We start from the raw sequence: 21,434 nt of genomic DNA on the forward strand, positions 1-21,434 counted from the left end.
TGAATAATTCATGGTAAAAGCAAGTTTGAAATTCTAATTTTACTAGAACATATTTCAATAGCACCATTATAAACTATGAATCGAGATCAGAAAAATGAAGAGTATGATTTCAACTTACCAAACTGTAATTTCTTCATGACAGCCACATATTTTTCTTCAAGTGATTTCAATACTGATAAAGGTTTGGGTTTCATAGCCACCTTCTTTGAATATTCACCTAGTTTTTTTTCTGTTGTTTAATATTTCAAGATAAATTAAATAAGTATATATTTTGAAGAGTAGAACAAAAAAACACTGTATACTTCTAGAGATCAAATTTTGAATGCCAAAAAAATTACCAAATTCTTCATAATTACCTTCCTATTATCTCATTTTAAAATTAAAAGCTTTCTATTTCATACGAAATACGGCTAAAAATCTTATCAACTTTAAAGCTTAAATTCTTAAAATGCTAAAAAGATTTTATCCATTCATGCAAAAGTCACAGAAATGAAGCAATAGATGATGCAGAATCACTTATATATTCCATTATTAATACGTGAAAATGCCAATTTTAATTTAATGTACTATTTGGTATCTAATACAACTGCATTTTTCAATTTCATAACTTTCAGTGGGAAGAAAAGAGAAATTATATTGCATGTTGTCAGCCTACTAACAGTCTTAGATACCATATGCAGCAGAGATTAATATTTTAAAATTAGAGACTATCCATAATTAGCTTGAAAACCTGACACAGCAGAATCTTTAGGTAAATAACTTTATGGAAAACCATTAACAGAGGGAAGAGAACGCAGTTTTCAGTAAGTAAATAAAACATCTTTGTATCAAAAGAAATGTAGCAGAAAGGGACTAGTTCTGTACCTTGATTTGCTTGCCGCAAACTGGTAGTGGCTGCATAAACGATCTCAGCAGTCTTCTGAATGTCTGGCACCAAAAGAGTAAGGCCTTCCGGCTCTTGATCAGATGCATCTGGTTTTACTCCTGTTTTAACATTTTCCCTTTTAGATCTGAAAAAGTTTTTTTAATATGGAAAGAAAGGCAAGGAAAATTAAGATTTTAGTCTTGAAAAATAAATACTTCCATAAGTAACAGTGGTTAAAACTCGACAAGATATTGTGCATTTCATTCGACATACACACGGTATATACCAGGAGTGGTTCACATTAGACTCATTTTGAAGTCAGAGGATGATGCCTAGCACTATAACTGAAGTTTCGGGTAGGCTGTCTCTTCGTAGGCAAAAACAGACACAAGTTTAACACTGTAGAAACATCATACTATAAAAGACCCTGTTACTGGTTATGTCCTTTAATTAATATCTTTACAAACACATTTACTGAAACTATATACCTAGAAGTAGAGACATGACTTCTGTATCTAAAAGTAACAGATCCCCTGTTTTCTAAGACCTGGAAACCAAAGATCCATAGGTAGTTTTTCATTTTAATACTATCTGTATTTCACTTAAGAGTATATTAATTTCCATGATGGGGGGAGAAATATTCCAGAATAAACTGTAGGTTCACTACTGGGTAATTCAATTCATATGTGCTCCTATACAATGAATCTTTCTTTAAACACTAAGTTTTAGAGCATAATCATTTAAAAGATATCCTTCTGTTGCTCCCTAATCAGGGTCTAATATATACTCAAATTTTCTAGAAGAATGCTGTAGTATTTTATTAACAAGGTTCACTAAAAAACAGCAACTAAATCAATTTCCTTTTTCTTTCAACTCTCAGAATATTTTATTCAACTCATCATTACACCACTACTTAGATACTAAAAATCTACATCTTTGTTAATTACTTAAATAAATTAAAACTATAATCACATATAAATAAATGTATTTAAAATATTTATGCTAAGGTATGATCTAGACTATGTATCACTTATTTTTATAGGTTGTACACCTACTAACAAAAGGATGTGGCTATTGTATTAAAATAACATTTAACAAAGTGGGCATGGAGCCTTAAAGAACTTCAAAAAAGATTAACAGAAGGTAGAAGAGTCCTTAACGAAATAATATTAAGCAATCTATGTCCAAATGAACTGTTCTTTATCACAAAGACAAAAATCTGTTCAGAAGCAATTCTGTGCTTAACTTTAGGTAGATAATAAGATATAAATTAAGAGGAGCCACTGAGGTGGATAACAAAGGTAAATGGGTTTAGTGTCATGTATGAGTTCGGAACTGATCTCCACACTGTGTGAAAAAACTAGTATCCACAGCTACTTTATCCACAAGGTATATACTATCTCACCTGGCAAGATGATCTGGCTTAAGAACCATAATGCGTCACTGGTTTATTGCCTTTTCTCCTGTGTTCTCTTCCTGTTCTCTTCCCTCCCTGATGTATAGGAGTCACAGAGAACACATGGTCAACTAACTCTCCTTTGCTACTCAGAAACTGCTTGGTAGAGTTGGATATATTATGTATCGTTTTCGTCATCAACTTCTGTGTGTAAATGTGTATATGATCATGTATGTTAGCATATATATATATATATAAGGAGAATACAGTGAATGAATGTTTTAAGAGTGAAATAGACATTTTACTGCTAGAGTTAAATAAGATACTGCATCTTACAGCTATGAAGTAAAGCTGCAACTACAGATTAATAATGAGTCCAAAAATTTTTTAAATAAAATGATTCTGGTAGACAAGCTCAAATAGTTTCTCAACTTCTGCATTTATCAATAGCTGTTCACAATCTGTGTGAAACACTGAGCGTCAAGAAAAGCACATAAGCTGATTGGCAGGACCCCCTCTGAATTTACACAGACTTTCTTTCTCTTCAACTGTAAATGATGCTTTTCCTGGGGCCTAAAAAATTCTTAAGTAGAAGGGCCACTGAACAATATGAAAACAATAGTCAGTAGTTCGAGAAAACATAAGAGTTGTGGTTATTGATATAATAAAATAAAGATGGTTTCCTAAATCTATCATCAGTCAGTCCATCCATTAGACTCTCAATAAAGATTTCACTTAAAGAAATGCATCTTGACAAGCAGAGAAGGAAGATTACAGGAGTGAAGCTCATTTTTCCAGAATTAAGGTACTTTCTCCTTGAAGAAACAAGAACCTCTGGCATGGAGAGTAAACTGCATCAATGCAATTTAGAGCAAGTTACCCTTGGAAAACTGATTCTAAATTTCAAGCCCTATTCATAAATACCAATTACCTAACTCTAGTTTTTAAAAGATTAGTAGGAAAAATCTCTATTTTTAAAATAGTACAAATAGGATGAAAATTTGGACAATATTTTAAAAATATTTTAAAAATAGTGCAAAAGACCACAGAAGTCTTAAAAATAATATTTTTTACACCAAATGCATGAAAGAAATAATCATATACATCATAAAGATAAAGGCTGAATCATAAAGCAGACACAGTTAGACCTTTACTGTAGGTTCTAACGAAATTTTTTTTTTTATATGGAAAGTCTTTTTGACAAAAATAAACAGGATAAAAAGAATAAACTTCAAAAGGTGAATATATGAAGAACACAAACTACCTGCCTAACGATCACTACAACTAGTCATCGTCTGACATTAAACTACAGACAGTAGTTTCTTTTCTATAAAAGTTGCAGGTTACTGTCAACCCATATGTAGGCCCAGCTCATGAAAAAAGGCCATACCTTAGCTCACATCCTGAAGTCTGTGTGAAAAGCTATTTGAGTTCAAGGCACCTAGCTGGAAGTAGGTCTCTGAGACTGACAATGGATCCAACATGGTAAAAGCAATCAGCGACGGCCGCTACCATGGTATCCGCTGCTTTGTGCATACGTTGAATCTGGTTGTGATCACTGCCCTGAAGAAATACGAGGAATCAACTGAAGTTTCTACTATTGCAAGAATTATCTGCAAACATTTTCCACTATGCTGTGAATTCCAACTAAACAGCTAAGAAATTAAGCAAATTTTGGCTCTGTGACATATAGTCTACACTAGGATGTGAGCAGAATGGGCAAATCTTTCTTGTGAAAACAAAAAAAATAACCCCCAAAACTCATCATTCAGTTATATTGGACTGCCTCCACAAATACTACTACCCAAATTAAGCTAGATATATGTAAGGCTACAAAGTATCAGAATTATGTTCTCTCATAATGTATGAAATGAAAACAGCTTAATATAGCTATTTTCTTGGTTGAACATCGGGAAAGACCATTTCAATCCCCTGCACTTCTAATTCTGAAGTCACAACTATCACACTGTTGAAATAAACATTTAAAAAGCAGAGTCACATTGAAGAAGTAATCAGGACACCATATGCTGAAATGTCCAGATTCAAAAGTATTAAGAATTAGCATCTCAGAGGAAGATTCAAAAACTACAAGAGAATAAAACTTCTACATTTACCTTAAAACAATGTGTTGTATCATAGTCCACAGTTCTAAAATCCTTTGCCAAAAATTATAGTTTAAAGTAAATAAATAAAAGTAAGCAGAAAGTTTTTTTTAAAATATTATGTGGAGAATTATTTGCTTCTTATGTCTACAGACAACATGAAAATAATTTTTGAAATGCACCACTAAACTTGATAAAGACCTTTGTAAGATGACTGCTTTCCATACATTTTTTAAATCTTAGTTTTTAATTCTAGGTTCCCTTTTATTTCTAAATTCTTTCCAAATGGAAGTAATAGTTTTAGGTTTCATTGGAAGTAGAAAATAAAATCTTCCTTAACTAAAGCATAAATAAGCAGTAGGAGAGAAGGGACTATTTAAAACAGGGGTATGAGCAGCCTTTGAAAATAAAACCTTGACTTCTAGATTAGATAAAAATATAATAAATTTTAGGTCAGACTAAACATCACAGGACAAATCATGATACTGTGTGCTGCTGTGATAATAATGCGCATCACCAGGGCACAATCCAACTGAGCCTAAGAAGGGACACTAAAATGTGTTGGCACTGTTGTCTCCATCACCGAGGAAAAAAGGCTGATGAACTGCTCTAAGTTTAATCACTAAAAGAAACTTAAATATGGTTGCAACAAATGCTTTTTGGCTAAGAAATCAGGTCTTTTTTATTTTGTAGGTAGGTTTGACAGAGGAAAAAGAAGACACAGGAAATGCTTTTCGAACAAAAACAAAAGTAGGAGGACTGGAACTGAAATTTCTCAATCAAAGCATTAGAGAACTAACTTAAAGGAATTAAAATTAGTTTGATGCCTTCTAAGAAGTAAATCAGTTAACTGTGGGTAAAAAGGAATTGGGGATTTCTACCAGAGAATTCAGTTCTTTTAAAACAACTGAATGACCTTTGCCCCAGAAGACACTTTGGAAAGCCAAGAGAATCAAAGCTGCTTACTTTCATGCTGTTAAAGAGAAGTTCAATGTCAAGAACACCTCACATTCAACACAGAGTCATTTGTGTCACATTCTTATTAGCAATTAAGATTATTTGACTGACTATTCTTATTCTTGTTCTCACTCATGCTCAAACTGAGTCTTTTGTTTTATGCTACTGCTCGGTTAGTTAGGCCTGAGGAGGAACAAAAGCTTTGACAGAAAACAGCAAAATTCTGGAAAACAATTATTTTCAATAAAAAATAAATTAATAAAAAAAAGATTATTTGACTGACAAAGTCTTTTTTCAAATTTTTGGTGAAACTGTTAAATACTAAATATACAAAATACGATTATTTGCCTACTGGAGTATAGCAGGAAAAGTCTGTACATGTCAAGGACAAAATATTTTCCTTTGCTCCTGCTCCAAGGGGGCTATGAAGTGTCATACTTATTCAAAAGTGAAACCAGATAACTATGGCTATACTATGACTTCATTTTGAGATAACAAAGGTTGCAATGGCTATGTTAAGATTTAAAGTATTACATAACTCATATGTAATGTATTAGAAGTCATATGCCACAAATCCCTTTATTAACGGAGGTAACAGAATTGCAAGTTTTTTCTTTTTTAAGAATCTAAAGAGTAAAGACATATTAACATAGTAACAAAATTTAGGAGGTGGAAAATAGGATGTGTTGGAGGGTAGGAAGAGATTTCTTTCACAACAGAGAAAACGATTTTTTACAATATTTATTTATTTATTTATGGCTGCACTGGGTCTTTATCGTTGTATGTGGGCTTTCTCTAGTTGTGGCGATCGGAGGCCACTCGCTCATTGCGGTTGGATTCTCCTGTTGCCCAGGCTCCAGAACGCAGGCTCAGCACTTGTGGGACGCAGGTGTAGCTGCCCCTGGCACATGGAATCTTCCTAGACTAGGAATTGAACCCATGTCCCCTGCATTAGCAGGTGGATTCTTAACCATTGGACTGCCAAGGAAGTCTGAGAAAATGATTTTATCTCCAACACACCACCCTCGTTTATGCAAGCAGATACCAAATCAATTTGAAAAAAAAAACCAGTAGAGTAAAAGTATTAATACATACAGCAGTAACTAAGACATTTTCATAGGAAAGGTTTTAATTAATTCTTTTAAGCAAAAAGCAAAAAAATCAAATGGGTAAAGTTGACTTATTCCTCATTTAAGTGATAAGTACATTAAGATGCTACCAGTTCATGATCTACAGACTAAAAATCAGTTTACCTTCCTTAGTTAACCCTGGTAATCTAATAATTATCCTTAGGCGTAATCAAATGGCTATGCATCTCTAATAAAATATGCTGCCTTTTAACATCTTATCATAGGGATAACTTAAAAATTCTTTAGAATAAAGAGCAAAATATCAAAAAAAATTCTGCAGAATCTGTATTATTGTATATACTTTTTAAATTACCAAAAGTAAAATTTTCAATTAAAAAATTTTACTTCATTGTCAATATTTTAAAAATTTATGTATCCTAAATTTCCAAAGCCAAATCAGAAACAAGTTCCCATCTTCCATTTCTAATTATTCACTGATGTATGAGTCAAATTGCTCTTTGGAAGTTCAATTTAGAAAATAAATATACTGGATCGCTTCCCTGGTGGCTCAGATGGTAAAGAATCTGCCTGCAATTCAGGAGACCCAGGTTTGATCCCTGCGTGGGAAGATCTCCTGGAGAACGGAACAGCTACCCACTCCAGTATTCTTGCCTGGAGAATTCCATGGACAGAGGAGCCTGGTGGGCTACAGTCCATGGGGTCACAAAGAGTCAGACACATCTGAGCGACTAATTCTTTCACTTTTTCACTATATTTGATTGGGACATTAGGAAACTTGAGGTCTAATCATAGCTCTACTACTCAGCATTAGAGAACGTGGAACAAATTACAATATTTATGGGCCTTGTTTTCGTCTTTTATAAAAAAGGGGATTTGAACCATATGAACTCTAAACAGTGTCCCTTACAGCTCTAAAAACCACCAGATTTGTTACAAACTAAATCTTAATTACCAAGGGACTTCAAATTCAGTTATTAAGATTGCTTGAGATTTTGCTAGAATATAATGAAAACTGACGATAAACATAATGCTTATCAGACGCTGGGAGGAATTGGGGGCAGGAGGAAAAGTGGACAACAGAGGATGAGATGGCTGGATGGCATTACCGACTCAATGGACGTGAGTTTGAGTGAACTTTGAGAGATGGTGATGGACAGGGAGGCCTGGCATGGTGCGATTCATGGGGTTGCAAAGAGTCAGACATAACTGAGCAACTGAACTGAACTGAACTGAATGCAATCTTATAAGGAATAATCATTTCATATGTTATATTACCGAGGTAGGAGTATTACGTCAATTTATAATTTTTAATTTGTTTCTCTCTGTTAATCACTTAAATAACAGAATAAGCTGTATTTTGATACTTGATCTAAGTGTTTTCCAGAAACCAGTGAAGGCTCAAGTCTAGCTGTTATACAAGCATGAAACCTGAATGATCAATGAACAATTTTGGTAAAAGGTACCAGCAGTGTATGAAAATAGAAGTATCTGGACTACAGGTCAATCAATTTGCTTTCTTCATAAATACAGTTTTTGATAATGAACACTACAGGCACCAGGAAACTGGAGGGGCTAAATCCGAGATTTATTGCCTAATAATAATTATTTTTAAATGTTAAACTTTAAGTGATAGTTTCACTCCCTATCAAATAAAAATAAATAATCTCTTGCCTAAGCACACAGAGCAGAAAAACTGTATACATCTACGAACTGTTGAGATTGTATATATCCTACACAAAAGTTATATTGCAATATTACTTCCTTGCATTTTTTATATAAGTATTTGATACTATATTACAACTACCCACAATTTAAAGCAGTTTGGCTTATTGTCTAGAAAGAAGGGAAATTAATAAAAGCACACAGGCTAGAATAGAAATACTACACTAATCACATTATTTCAAACTGGCTGAACAAAAGGAATTCAGGCAATACATCTAAGTCACTAATCTGATAGGTATGAAAATTCATTTTCACCAGATTTTAATCTCTCGTAACTGTCATAAAATTAAAGTGACCTTGATCTTACGTATAATAAACAACTAATCACAGGGCGTATTTGCCACATATCTAACATAGATTATACCTTTAAACATCCTTAATACAATAATGTAATTAGCCTCCAATTAAAATCAATGAATTTATATTGAAAAAAAAGGTTAAAAAAAATCCTTTATGTCCTATTTCTGTACATGCTGGTATTCTCACATGCCTCTCCCCACATTGCCTCTCTTTTTGCCCCTAGAGAACTACTTCTTACTGCTTGTAGATCTAAAAATTAAAAGTATTAAACACAAAAATCATCGAATTACAAAACTAAAGAAAAAACAGAAATTAAGACTTTTTGCATAAAATAAATGAAAACCTGGTAAATTTTCTTTGCATTAGACAGGAAAGAAAAGTGTTAATATTGCTATACTGAGGGCACCTGAAAAATGGAACATTTTGATGATCAAGTTTTCAGAAACTATGCTGGAGAATGAATTCTACTTACCCTTTATGACAAATGTTTAACTTTTTGTTCTTCATAAATGTTTATTACAGCAGTAGACAGGCCAAAGAATATTTTTATTAGGGAAGTCCCTTGATCTTTCTTTGAAGTAATTAATAAGAGGTGGCTTTTGAGTAAGTTCTCAAATAAAAGTAAATAAACTACTCAATGCTCCAGTAATGCTGAAGAAGATGAAGCTGAACAGATCTATGAAGACCTGCAAGACCTTCTAGAACTAACACCCAAAAGAGATGCCCTTCTCATTATAGGGAACAGGAATGCAAAAGGAGGAAGTCTAGAGATAACTGCAATAACAGGCAAATTTGGCCTTGGAGTAGAAAATGAAGCAGGGCAAAGGCTAACAGAGTTTTGCCAAGAGAACGTACTGGTCATAGTGAACACCCTCCTTCAACAACACAAGACAAATCTACACAAGGACATCACCAGATGATCAATACCAAAATCAGACTGATTATATTCTTTGCAGCCAAAGATGGAGAAGCTCTATACAGTCAGCAAAAACAAGACCAGGAGCTGACTGTGGCTCAGATCATGAACTCCTTATTGCCAAATTCAGACTTATATTGAAGAAAGAAGGGAAAATCACTAGATCATTCAGGTATGACCCAAATCAAATCCCTTACAGTTATACAGTAGAAGTGACAAACAGATTCAAGGGATTAGACCTGATACAGTCCATGAAGAACTATGGACGAAGGTTTCTGACATTGTACAGGAGGGAGTAATCAAGACCATCCCCAAGAAAAAGAAATATAAAAAGGCAAAATGGTTGTCTGAGGAGGCCTTACAAATAGCTGAGAAAACAAGAGAAGCTAAAGGCAAAGGAGAAAAGGAAAGATATACCCATCTAAATGCAGAGTTCCAAAGAAATGCAAAGAGAGATAAGAAAGCCTTCCTCAGTGATCAATGAAAAGAAATAGAGGAAAACAATAGAATAGGAAAGACTAGATCTCTTCAAGAAAATTAGAGATACCAAGGGAACATTTCATGCAAAGATGGGCTCAATAAAGGACAGAAATGGTATGGACCTAACAGAAGCAGAAGATATTAAGAAGAGGTGGCAAGAATACACAGAAGAACTATACAAGAAAGATCTTCATGAACCAGACAACCACGATGGTGTGATCACCCACCTAGAGCCAGACATGCGGGAATGCAAAGTCAAATGGGCCTTAGGAAGCATCATTAACGAACAAAGCTAGTAGAGGTGATGGAATTCTAGTTGATCTATTTCAAATCCTAAAAGATGATGCTGTGAAAGTGCTGCACTCAATATGCCAGCAAATTTGAAAAATTCAGCAGTGGCCACAGGATTGGAAAAGGTCAGTTTTCATTTCAATCCCAAAGAAAGACAATACCAAAGAATGTTCAAACTACTGCACAACTGCACTCATATAACACGCTAGCAAAGTAATGCTCAAAATTCTACAAGCCAGGCTTCAACAGTACATGAACTGTGAACTTCCAGATATTCAAGGTGGATTTAGAAAAGGCAGAGGAACCAGAGATCAAATTGCCAACATCCACAGGTTCATCAAGAAAGCAAGAGAGTTCTAGAAAAACATCTACTTCTGCCTTATTGACTACGCCAAAGCCTTTGACTGTGTGGATCACAACAAACTGTGGAAAATTCTGAAAGAGATGGGAATACCAGACCACCTGACTTGCCTCCTGAGAAATCTGTATGCATCTCAAGAAGCAACAGTTAGAACTAGACATGGAACAACAGACTGGTTCCAAATCAAGAAAGGAGTAGGTTAAGGCTACATATTATCACCCTGCTTATTTAACTTATATGCAGAGTACATCATGAGAAAAGCCGGGCTGGATGAAGCACAAGCTGGAATCAAGATCGCAGGGTGAAATACCAATAACCTCAGATATGCAAATGACACCACCCTTGTGGAAGAAAGAGAAGAAAGAACTAAAGAGTACCTTGATGAAAGTGAAAGAGGAGAGTGAAAAAGTTGGATTAAAACTCAGCATTCAGAAAACTAAGATCACAGCATCCAGTCCCATCACTTCATGGCAAACAGATGGGGAAACAATAGAAACAGCGGCAGTTTATTTTTTGGGACTCCAAAATCACTGCAGATGGTGACTGCAGCCATGAAATTAAGACACCTACTACTTGAAGTAAAGCTATGATCAACCTAGATAGAGTATTGAAAAGCAGAGACATTACTTTGCCAACAAAGGTCCATCTAGTCAAAGTTATGGTTTTTCCAGTGGTCATGTATGGATGTGAGAACTGGACTATAAAGCTGAGTGCCAAAGACTTGATGCTTTTGTACTGTGGTGTTGGAGAAGACTCTTGAGAATCCTTGGACCTCAGGGAGATCCACCAGTCAATCCCAATGGAAATCAGCCCTGAATATTCATTGGAAGGGCTGATGCTGAAGCTAAAACTCCAATACTTTGGCCACCTGATGGGAACAAATGACTCACTGGAAAAGACCCTGATGCTGAAAAGACTGAAGGCAGGAGGAGAAAGGATGACAGAGCATAAGATGCTGGATGGCATCACTGACTCGATGGACATGAGTTTGAGCAAGCTCTGGGAGTTGGTGATGGACTGGGAAGCCTGGTGTGCTGCAGTCCATGGGGTCACAAAGAGTCAGACATGACTGAGCGACTGAACTGAAAACTACTTAATGTTATTGAGGCAAATGAAATTAATTAGAACCAATATTTAAGTCAACCACTTCCCCATTTTTCTTCACATTATTATAAAAAAATTCAATTGAATAAGAATTGGCAAAAAAGGGCAAAATTTCCTTATGACAGCAACCTGAAAAGTTCCAATTTGTTCAAATTTTAAATAAGAGATGATGTCAGAAAATGGCCAAAGTAGAAAATTACATTTATGCTTATAGGACAGTTATGTTTTCAAAACTGTGTAAAACAGGTGTACAAAACATGTTATTATATATTCAGAAAAAATGAATTGCTGAAAAGATCCTTAAATAATTAACTGTCTAAATCTTGTCCGTTTTAGACAAAAGATGCAAAGTGCTGAATGTAAAACATATCTATATTGAAGTAATACACTTTGCCTAGTCTTTAGTGTTTTCTAAAGGAATGTTGCGTTTCCCTTGTGGTCCAGCTGGTAAAGAATTCACCTGCAAAGAAACCTGGGTTTGATCCCAGGGTTGGGAAGATCCTTTGGAAATGGGAATGGTTACACACTCCAGTATTCTGGCCTGGAGAATTCCATGGATATTTCAGGGCTTCCATGATAGCTCAGTTGGTAAAGAATCCACCTGCAATGCAGGAGACCCCAGTTCGACTCCTTGGTTGGGATGATCCGCTGGAGAAGGGATAGGCTACCCACTGCAGTACTCCTGGGCTTCCCTGATGGGCTCAGCTGGTAAAGAATCTGCCTGCAACACGAGAGACCTGGGTTCAATCCCTGGGTTGGGAAGATCCCCTGGAGAAGGGAAAGGCTACATACTCCAATGTTCTGGCCTGGAGAATTCTATAGACTGTCTGTTATCTCTGATTTGTCTTACTATAAATGCTTATTAATATAATCAGGCAACAACAATGTCAATCAGTTTATTTATATTAACTATTAGATTTAAATTAACTTTATATAGTTACTGCAAATTGTGAATCTTGAGAGAGGACTTTTTAGGAGAGGTGTAGACAGTAAAACTATAGACTTGTGAATAAAAGAATATTAAAATATTGTCATCTTTAGGGAGTTCTTGAAGTAATTTGTATAGTAAATATTTAACAACTTTTTTAAAGACAGACTAAATCACAATAAATTACTCCTAGTTGCCACTTTGCCATGTCAACAGGTTAATCTTGCCAGGAAAGATGAACATAATAAACTAGAAGTACAACTATTCCTTGAATAGAGCTCTTCTTTACACCAACCTCATCAGAGTACTGTAATTATCAGTCACCAAACTAATCCTCACCCACAAGAGATAATAATTTTATTATTAAGGTATAATTATAATCAAGAAAGTCTGAAACATATCTTATAGTCTATTATTTCAAATACTAAAAGTCAGAAGGTACTTTTCAGATACATGTATTTGTGTGCATATTACATGCATATATAATTATCTCATATGTTATTACATGTGACAGCAAAAACTCCTAATTACAGAACTAACAGCTTTAAAAGGCATTCAGTTGCATGGTGTTGTTCCACTGTGCCAGCTCAGTTTCTCCTCTAAGCAGTCATTCTTACTGAAGCCTTTGGATGCACAGACAGTTTGTTAATATGGCTGTAATGCAGTATTGGTTCTACCTAGTCTACTTCTACTCCTCAGCAGACCACGAGAAAGAAGGCAACCCAACTGATGTATCTCCACTACATTCCTTCACTCAAGCATTTCCTGAGTTATTCTTTATTAAAGTACAAGTGCCCCCATGAAAGACTAAAGGATAATTTGCTTCTTTATATAAATTTTAATAACCCAGGAGAGTATTCTGAAATAAGAAATCTGCCTTGAAGAAGAAGAACAAAATCCTGGAACATCATAACAGATGTAGTTATAAAATGCTTCACTACGCAGACAATGAGAAGCCAGAGGAGGACACTGGGTATCTTAGTGAGTAGGAAAGTGAAAAATAAAAAGAGAAGCATGTTAAGTTAAGAACAAGCTATTCTTTGTGAAAATCTTAAGGTGAGGATGAGAACCAAAACACCACTCTAAATTGCGGCCACATATAAAACAAAAGCTCGGCTAGCTTGGCTTCTGCTAACTTTAGTTTCTCCCAATTAAACACTGATAAAAGGCAGAAGAGGGCTTCCCAGGTGGCGCTAGTGGTCAAGAACGTGCCTGCCAATGCAGGAGACATAAGAGACACGAGTTTGATCCCTGGGTTGGGAAAATCCCCTGGAGGAGGGCATGGAAACTCACTACAGTATTCTTGCCTGGAGAATCTCATGGACAGGGAGCCTAACAGGGTACAGTCCATAGGGTCGCAAAAAGTTGGACACAATTGAAGCGACTTAGCATGCAAAAGGCAGAAGACCAAGACCATGAATGGACAGGGTCCCATTCCTTTTAAATTTTGTTAGTTTTTATTTGCAAAATGCCATTACTTTTAGAGGACTGGAAGATATATCCTATTAATAGAGTTTCCCAAAGCATGAGAAAACATTAAGTGGCAATTAGACACAGTATTAGTCAACTGAATTAAGAGTGAGAAAATGAGAGTATTTTACCAATGAAAAGAAAGGTCTCAGTAAGCCTTTGGTAACTACTTATTTGCTAAATCTTCTTTCTTAAAACAGAAAACAGGCCAGACAATGGAGTCAGACACTAACTTTTTAAGAATTCAGTGTATTCACATTAACACTTATCATTTGCCAGATGATGGCAAATGATACTGACTTACTTTTGGCAGTTGATACTGGTTTTTCTGATATGTTAGTAATTTGATATTACCTCTTTAAATAAATGTTTGGTTTAATTAAGTTACCTGATCTAAAGAAAGATTCTACCAAAAGCACAGGTGGTACAAGAAAAGTTCTTCCTCATAATGTTGAAGCTCTGACAAGAATTTCTACCAAGAAAAATTTCCTTCAATTTTCAACCATGAAAATGGTTTGGTTTATTTGATCAGATTAAGAAAAATCCCATTATTACATGACACTCTTTTTAGATTCAAGTAAGTTCTAAAATAATACAGATAAAAGGCTCCAGAAAAATTAAATCTAAGGCCTACTTACTGTCATATAAGTTCTCTCCATACACACAACTGTAGCTCGATGACAGCTTTAAGGAAATAAGCTGCAGCTATGGAGCCCACGTGCCACAACTACTGAAGGCTGCACGCCCTAGATCCCACGCTCAGAACAAGAAAAGCTACCACAGTGAGAAGCCTGCGCACCACAGCCAGAGAGTAGCCCCCACTCGCCAAACCTAGAGAAAGAGCCTGTGCAGGAACAAAGATCCAGCACGGCCGAAAACTGAAAAAAAAGAAAAAGATTTTAGAATCTCTGCTAATGATTCTTAGTCTCTTTCAAGCCAACAGATGATTGTTTTCTGTCTTCAGTAAAACAACCCAGTAGGATTAGTACTGGAAAATTTCTGCATAGGATTACAGACTTCAGATTCTTGTATACTAACAAAGGAAACCATTTACCCTATAGCACTTGCACTTTTTGAAGGAGATCCCTAGGGATTAAATTTGCAGTCACTGATATTAACACATAGGCAGAATAATGTAGTTAATAATTAATTTAAAGCCTGACTTAACATTATTGCTTTTATAAAGTCAAACATCTGAATCATAGAAAGTATTTCTACCCAGGAACTGTCTTTATAAAGTCCACAATATTACAGCAAGAATCCTAATGGACTCAAATCCTCAGTCCCAGCACGGCAGGATGGGAGAGGACACACACAGCTCAACTGTCAAGACAGAAAGGAAGAAAGTCTCTTAATTCAGTCTTCTAACTCCCACTCCACCATTCTGCTACGCTGCAAGTCGATCTTTTTTTATAATGCAAATCTGAATAGATTTCCGCTGAAAACCCTTTCACCACATCTAAAAACAGATACCTAATGAAGTTGGGCTTCCCTGATGGTTAAGTCGGTAAAGAATCCACCTGCAATGTGGGAGACCTGGGCTTGATCCCTGGGTTGGGAGGATCCCCTGGAGGAGGGCATGGCAACCCACTCCAGTACTCATGCGTGGGAGAATCCCCATGGACAGAGGAGCCTGATGGGTTACAGTCCATGGGGTTGCAAAGAGATGGACACAATGGAGAGATTAAGCACAGCACAGCACAACTATGAAGTTCTTCAAGCTGCTGTCTTCCTCTCCAGCCCCATTTCCTACCCCTACCTCCCACCCAAAGGACACCCAGGCACATCAAACTTCTTCATTCTTTACATTTTCCTGAATTTTGGCGAACCTTCCTCACACAGTCTGGTATACCAGTTCCCTGCACCTCTTATTTAGCCTATTCTTACATATTCTTTGGGTTTCCAAAACTGATTTGATGCTCCAATAATGTGTTAAATTTTCCATACATCATGTACTTGTTATTAAAACTAATTATTGTTTCCCACATTATTTGTCAGCCCCTTGGAAAAAGGCCTAATTTTCTTGTTATGCTCTGAGGAACATTCAATAAACATTTGTTGAAGGAAGAAAATCAGTCATGCTCTTGCGACTAAGCGAGATTTCCCCTATCTGAATATAACTGCAAGTTTCTAAAACACAAATTAGATAAAAGAAAGATAAATGATCTGCCTTTTTAATGTCTTAATAATATTCTCCTATTTCCTCTTATAGAAAGTTTCAGGCTTGAGGCGGGACAGCCAGCAAACCTACATCATCTCCATCATCCTTTTGAGCTTTGAGATCAACATTAGCTGAGTTTATGTACTGTCCTCAAGAGAGTATAATCTTAATTAGGTTATTCCAACCTGTGAAAGTAAACTCTGGACTTGGGCAAAATATTTTAATCCCCTTCATCCACAAAACATAAAAACTGTAAGTATAACATATATAGAGAAAACAATTTCAATGTAAATTATTACACATAAGCACAGTTATCATCTAGAGTCCTGCAAATTACAAAGAGAATCTGTTTTTTCTTTGTCTAAGATGACCAAAGAGTGCTAAGTTAAAATTTCATTTGGAAGGAAAAGTAAAATGCACGCCTTTTATGTAAACTTGGCTTTAAGAAAGGAAAAACAAAGAGTAACAAATGAGAAATACCAAGACAAAAGAAAGGCAATACAATTAATACACGAACATAATTAGTAAACTAGTATGTCTACTAAATAGATCTACTTTATTTACCCTAACGTATTTTTTCCCAGAGCCCCCAAGTACAGACGTGGCCAGGACTTCACAAAGAATCACCCACAGGCACAGCACCCTCCCCACTTATTTATTACTGAGAAAAAGAGACAAAAATAATATAAAAATGTTCTGAGCTGTGGTACACTTAAACAGTACTTTCAAAATCGTAACTACAAACCTGATGAAGCACTAAAACAATACTCTAAAAATGATACGTAAACAGAACATATTTGCCTTGACCATTCTCTTCTGAGTATCCTGGTTTTGTGTTGTTTTTTATACATACACTTGGAGGTTGGGTAGGCAGGTAGAAGGGAGGGGGAGGGGGAAGCTTTGCATTTTGAAACAGTGTTAAAAATGAATTTAGGTAACCTTCATTGAGTATAAACTTTGCAGGAAATTGGACTATACTGTTCACTTTATTAGAGTTCTATACTGATGAAAATATGAAAAGAAGTGTATCTTAAGTTTTGACAGGCTGGAGAAGAGCAGATTTTCCCTTCTGGGAAGCAGAAAATGAGTTCTCAAGGTGCCAAAAGTTTGAAAGGAAAGAAAGAATGTTATAATATGTACATCTTTGTTGGCTTCTTTTTCTAACAGAGTCTGTATTTTATACCTATGTAAAAAAATACAGATACCATGAGGGATCTTCATGAAGCATATTCAAACTCTATGTAAAACTCTCTGTCAGTGTTTGTCAGTAAAACAGCTTTTAAAAAGTTAACTGCACAAGGTTACTGTAAAGATAAAATAAAAAATGAAATGATCTCTGGGAACAGTCATTATGATCTTTACATGCATGTTTTGCTGGTACAGAATTTAGAAGTTTGAAGTGTCATTTTTTTTGTTATTGAAAGATTTTGAAGAATATCTTTTTCCAGGTAACCAAGTAGAAAAATAAAGAGTTCCTATTAAATGAAATTCAGTTATCCTTCTCTGCAATTAAATTTTTGTAGTCAATCATTACTTAACACATTTTTTGCAGTTTAAAAAAATTATACTGCATGTTATATGAACAGTATATACATTAATTCAAGAACAGGATATACATTAATTTATATACAATAAAGTAGCAAGAAAGGCAATCTAATTGTAAACAATCCAGTAACTTAGCTCAATTAGAAAAGAAAATCAGACCTTTAGTCTGATAATGCCACATTATTTTTGTATAATTATGTTAGCTGCCTAGGTTACCAGTTAGGAAGACTTTTGCTGTAATGAAACATGAGACCAATGACAGTATTATTTTCTTCTCTACAACAGAAAAAACCTCACACTATCAAAGAAAATGTACTTTTATATTTTCCTTCCCTCAAAAGAGTATGAACCTACATCTTTTTATATTGCTACCAACTGGCACTTCTTTAATCTCCTCTCTAATTTATGATTCTTATTGCCTGGCAGTGAGCCACCGGTTTCTAAAGTAATAATGAGAGTACAATAAAGCTAACAGTCAGGATAATCTGAGAAGTTGATTTCTTCTGAGAAATAAAGGCTGACATTCCTCCAATGACCAATTCTCTGACAACATCTGATGTTCTGTGATTCTCAAATTTTACGTTATTAAAAAATCAAGTGAGAACAGGTAAGACAAACATACTGCAAAGATGAAAAAGAAAATTAACTGATTCAAAATACCACTAAGAAAGGAATAAACTTTCTCTAGCCTAATTCTGCATTTTTATGCAAACATCAGAATTTATGCCATCTCTTTTAAGTGAAACTGACAACCACTAGACAGATTCTGCTAAGAGAATGGAAAAAGTTACAAGGAAAAGGTTATTTTTAAAGTTTTTTGATGAGAGAACTCATCATCTGATTTCTAGCAAGGTATAAACTTAAACCAAAGATTCATTTAAAAATTCAGTTTTCTATGAAGACAAAATACTAACTTTAACTCCAACAAATAAATCCTCTTCTCAAAAACATTAGAGCATAAATTATAACGTATGTATCAAAATGAAATAGTAGTAATCCATAAATCCAACAGTTCTAATTCTATGAATCTACTCTGCAGAGATTTCTACAGATCCCAAGAGATGTAAGAAGTTGTTACAAATTAGAAACAACCCAAATGTCCATGAAAAGATGGGAAGGTAAAATACAGCATCTATACACAATGCATAATCATAAATATTAAGAACAATATTAGCAATATGTATTTACTTAGAGTGAAGGTGTCTTCCACCTCAATATTGAGTGAAACTAGCATCTATTTGTGTAATATGTACAATGTGATAACATTTAACAAAAACTCCACCTACAGCTATAAGATATCAGATGGAGATGTCTGATAAGCCACCATGAATAAACACTTAAGTGTAGGATTTGGTGGATACTTTTTCTTCATAGTTTTATTTTATAGTTCGCGCATATATGTATTTAATCAGCATATATCATTTTTTTAATGAACAGTTATTTTTACAAAAGATCATAAAAGCCGAGGTCAAAAGAAATAAAATAGTACCTTAAACGATTGGTGTAGGTATCAACACAGGTCTTCATTTTGGCTAATAATGTACCAACGGAAGTCTGACACTCTGACTGTTCTTCTTCCTCTTCACCATTCTCTGTAGAAAGAGGCAACAACAGGGGCACCATGCACGTACAGGAAGCAATGGCCCGGAGCAGTTCTAGCAGAGCTCGATAGAGTGGCACGTGTCTTGCCATGTCGAGAACTGTAAGAGGGAAGAGAGGAAAAGTATAAAATGAGCACATGTGCAATATAAAAGTTAAGTCCACAGCAATGTAGCTTCTACTTCAATCTTGAGATTAATTGGTAGGTCGGTAAATGGACTGAAGAAGTTTGTGAAGCATCAATGTATAGAATACAACAGGCACTTTTAGGGAAAAACGACAACAAAATGAACATGGCACAGAGTTGGGAGATAGCAAGAACTGTAAGTAAGCAATTTGCTACTTGTTTTTGGCTGTGCTGGGTCTTTGTTGCACTGTATGGGCTTCTTTCATTGCGGAACACAGGCTCAGCAGCTGTGGTGCTGGCGTTCTCTAGCTGCAGTGCTCAGGCTTAGTGGCCCTATGGCATGTGGGATCTTAGTCCCCCAACCAGAGATTGAACTTGTGTCCGCTGTATTGGAAGACAGATACTTAACCACTGGATCACCAGCGAAGTCCCAAGTAACTACTCAGTTATATCACAAATAAAAATAATTAAACGGTCCAAATAATATATTAGGGCAGTAAGTACATTTATTAGTATGACATGGAAATATATTTTTCAAATTAAATTGAAAGGAAACCATTGTATCTTAGGTAAAACAGAATGATACAACCACAGTTTACCAAAAGCAAAATTCAATAAATCAACTTGTTAGGGAAAAAAGAAAGTTGACAGTGGTAGCTTTTAGTTGTCAGCTACAAATCAAATGAATTTCTTTCTTAAAACTACATGCATCTCACAGTGGATTCCATGCTCTAAGAACATGTATTGCTTTTAAAACTTTTATAAGCGGTTTTGTTAGGTTTGTGGCTTCCTCCCAAGTGGAATTTCCTTTTGTGAATCATGTGAGTTAAGGACCTAACAACATTTTTCCAATAGCAGTTACTGAACAAAGTTAATCCATAACTTTATTATTTATTATGTTAGTTATTCTTTAATTATTCACTGAAAACCTACTGGTGGACAGGCTGGGAATATAGCAGTGAAGAATACAACCAAAAATCCTTGCCTTCATGTAGCTTACATTCAAGGTAGAGAAGACCAAGTGAGTAAAAATTTTTGTAGACATTACTAAGTACACTGAATGCTAAATAGAAGATTGAAACAGGGAAGGAGAATTAGAGAGTACCGGCTTGAGGAAGAAATTGTCTAACTGCCCACAGCACTATACTGGGGTTAGATATGGGGAAGGATGAGGCCTCATCCAGGAATTCTGGACTTTGTTTGGCAAGGTATGTAAAGGGTTGGCTTAAAAAATTAGTTCTGGTAATGTGGAGACCAACAGTGAGCTGTTCAGAGTTATGGAGGAGCAGGCCCTTGTTTCACACCTTCCAATAATGATGCAGAGAACGGGGTAAAAAGTATGACTGTTCATTCTTTCTTTACTTACTTGAAATGTTACTCTCCATCTTTAAAACATAAAATTTGCATGTGCGCATGCTCACTCAATCCTGTCCAACTCTTTGTGACCCCATGGACTGTGTAGCCCACTAAGCTCCTCTGTCCATGAGATTTTCTAGGCAAGAATACTAGGGTGGGCGCCATCTCCTTCTCCAGGGATCTTCCCAACCCAGGGATTGAACCTGTGTCCTGTATCTCTTGCACTGGCAGACAGATTATTTACCACTGAGCCATATATTTGGTTATATTTAAAGCTTCTTTTTTAAATTATGACCTAATGCTACTTCTTATTATAACTCTATACTATAACATAATACACTATAGTTTTCAGGAAATTCAAGTTAAAATCCAAAGTTATAAAAAACAAACCAAAGTTAATTGATGGGCATAAAACACAACATTAATATTTGTGAGGATATGAAAAGGCTAGACTTTCTATGTAAACAGGTGGACATGCAAAGTGATAATGAATTTGACATTATTTTACATGCCCATATTCTATGACAGATGCTTCCTTCTGCCTAGGCCTCACTTATGGAACAGAGGGTCTGAATAGGTAATTCTCCAAAAATGATATATAAATGGCCAATAAACACACTGTCATTAGTCATGAGGGAAATGCAAATCAAAACCACCATGAGT

At 35.4% G+C, this 21,434-nt stretch overlaps 1 protein-coding gene across 16 annotated transcripts in view; it reads right to left on the reverse strand.

Annotated features, from left to right (window-relative positions):
• BIRC6 (baculoviral IAP repeat containing 6) overlaps positions 1–21,434 on the reverse strand; it is a 215,065-nt gene that overhangs the window by 20,865 nt on the left and 172,766 nt on the right. For 15 of the 16 annotated variants that reach the window (XM_086327523.1, XM_086327522.1, XM_086327521.1 and 12 more), the window contains 3 exons: positions 19,179–19,389; positions 865–1,010; positions 119–229 (listed from right to left, as the gene is read on the reverse strand). In XM_086327523.1, the coding sequence (XP_086183649.1) occupies positions 119–229; positions 865–1,010; positions 19,179–19,389 (468 nt within the window). Of the gene's footprint in view, positions 1–118; positions 230–864; positions 1,011–3,651; positions 3,825–19,178; positions 19,390–21,434 lie in introns of all 16 variants that reach the window. The other variant, XR_015137258.1, reaches the window with a different exon arrangement.

The sequence above is a fragment of the Bos grunniens genome, chromosome 11 (genome assembly GCF_055505025.1).
Source record: "Bos grunniens cultivar Pamir isolate PY7600 chromosome 11, Bosgru_T2T1.0, whole genome shotgun sequence".
Taxonomy (NCBI): Eukaryota; Metazoa; Chordata; class Mammalia; order Artiodactyla; family Bovidae; genus Bos; species Bos grunniens.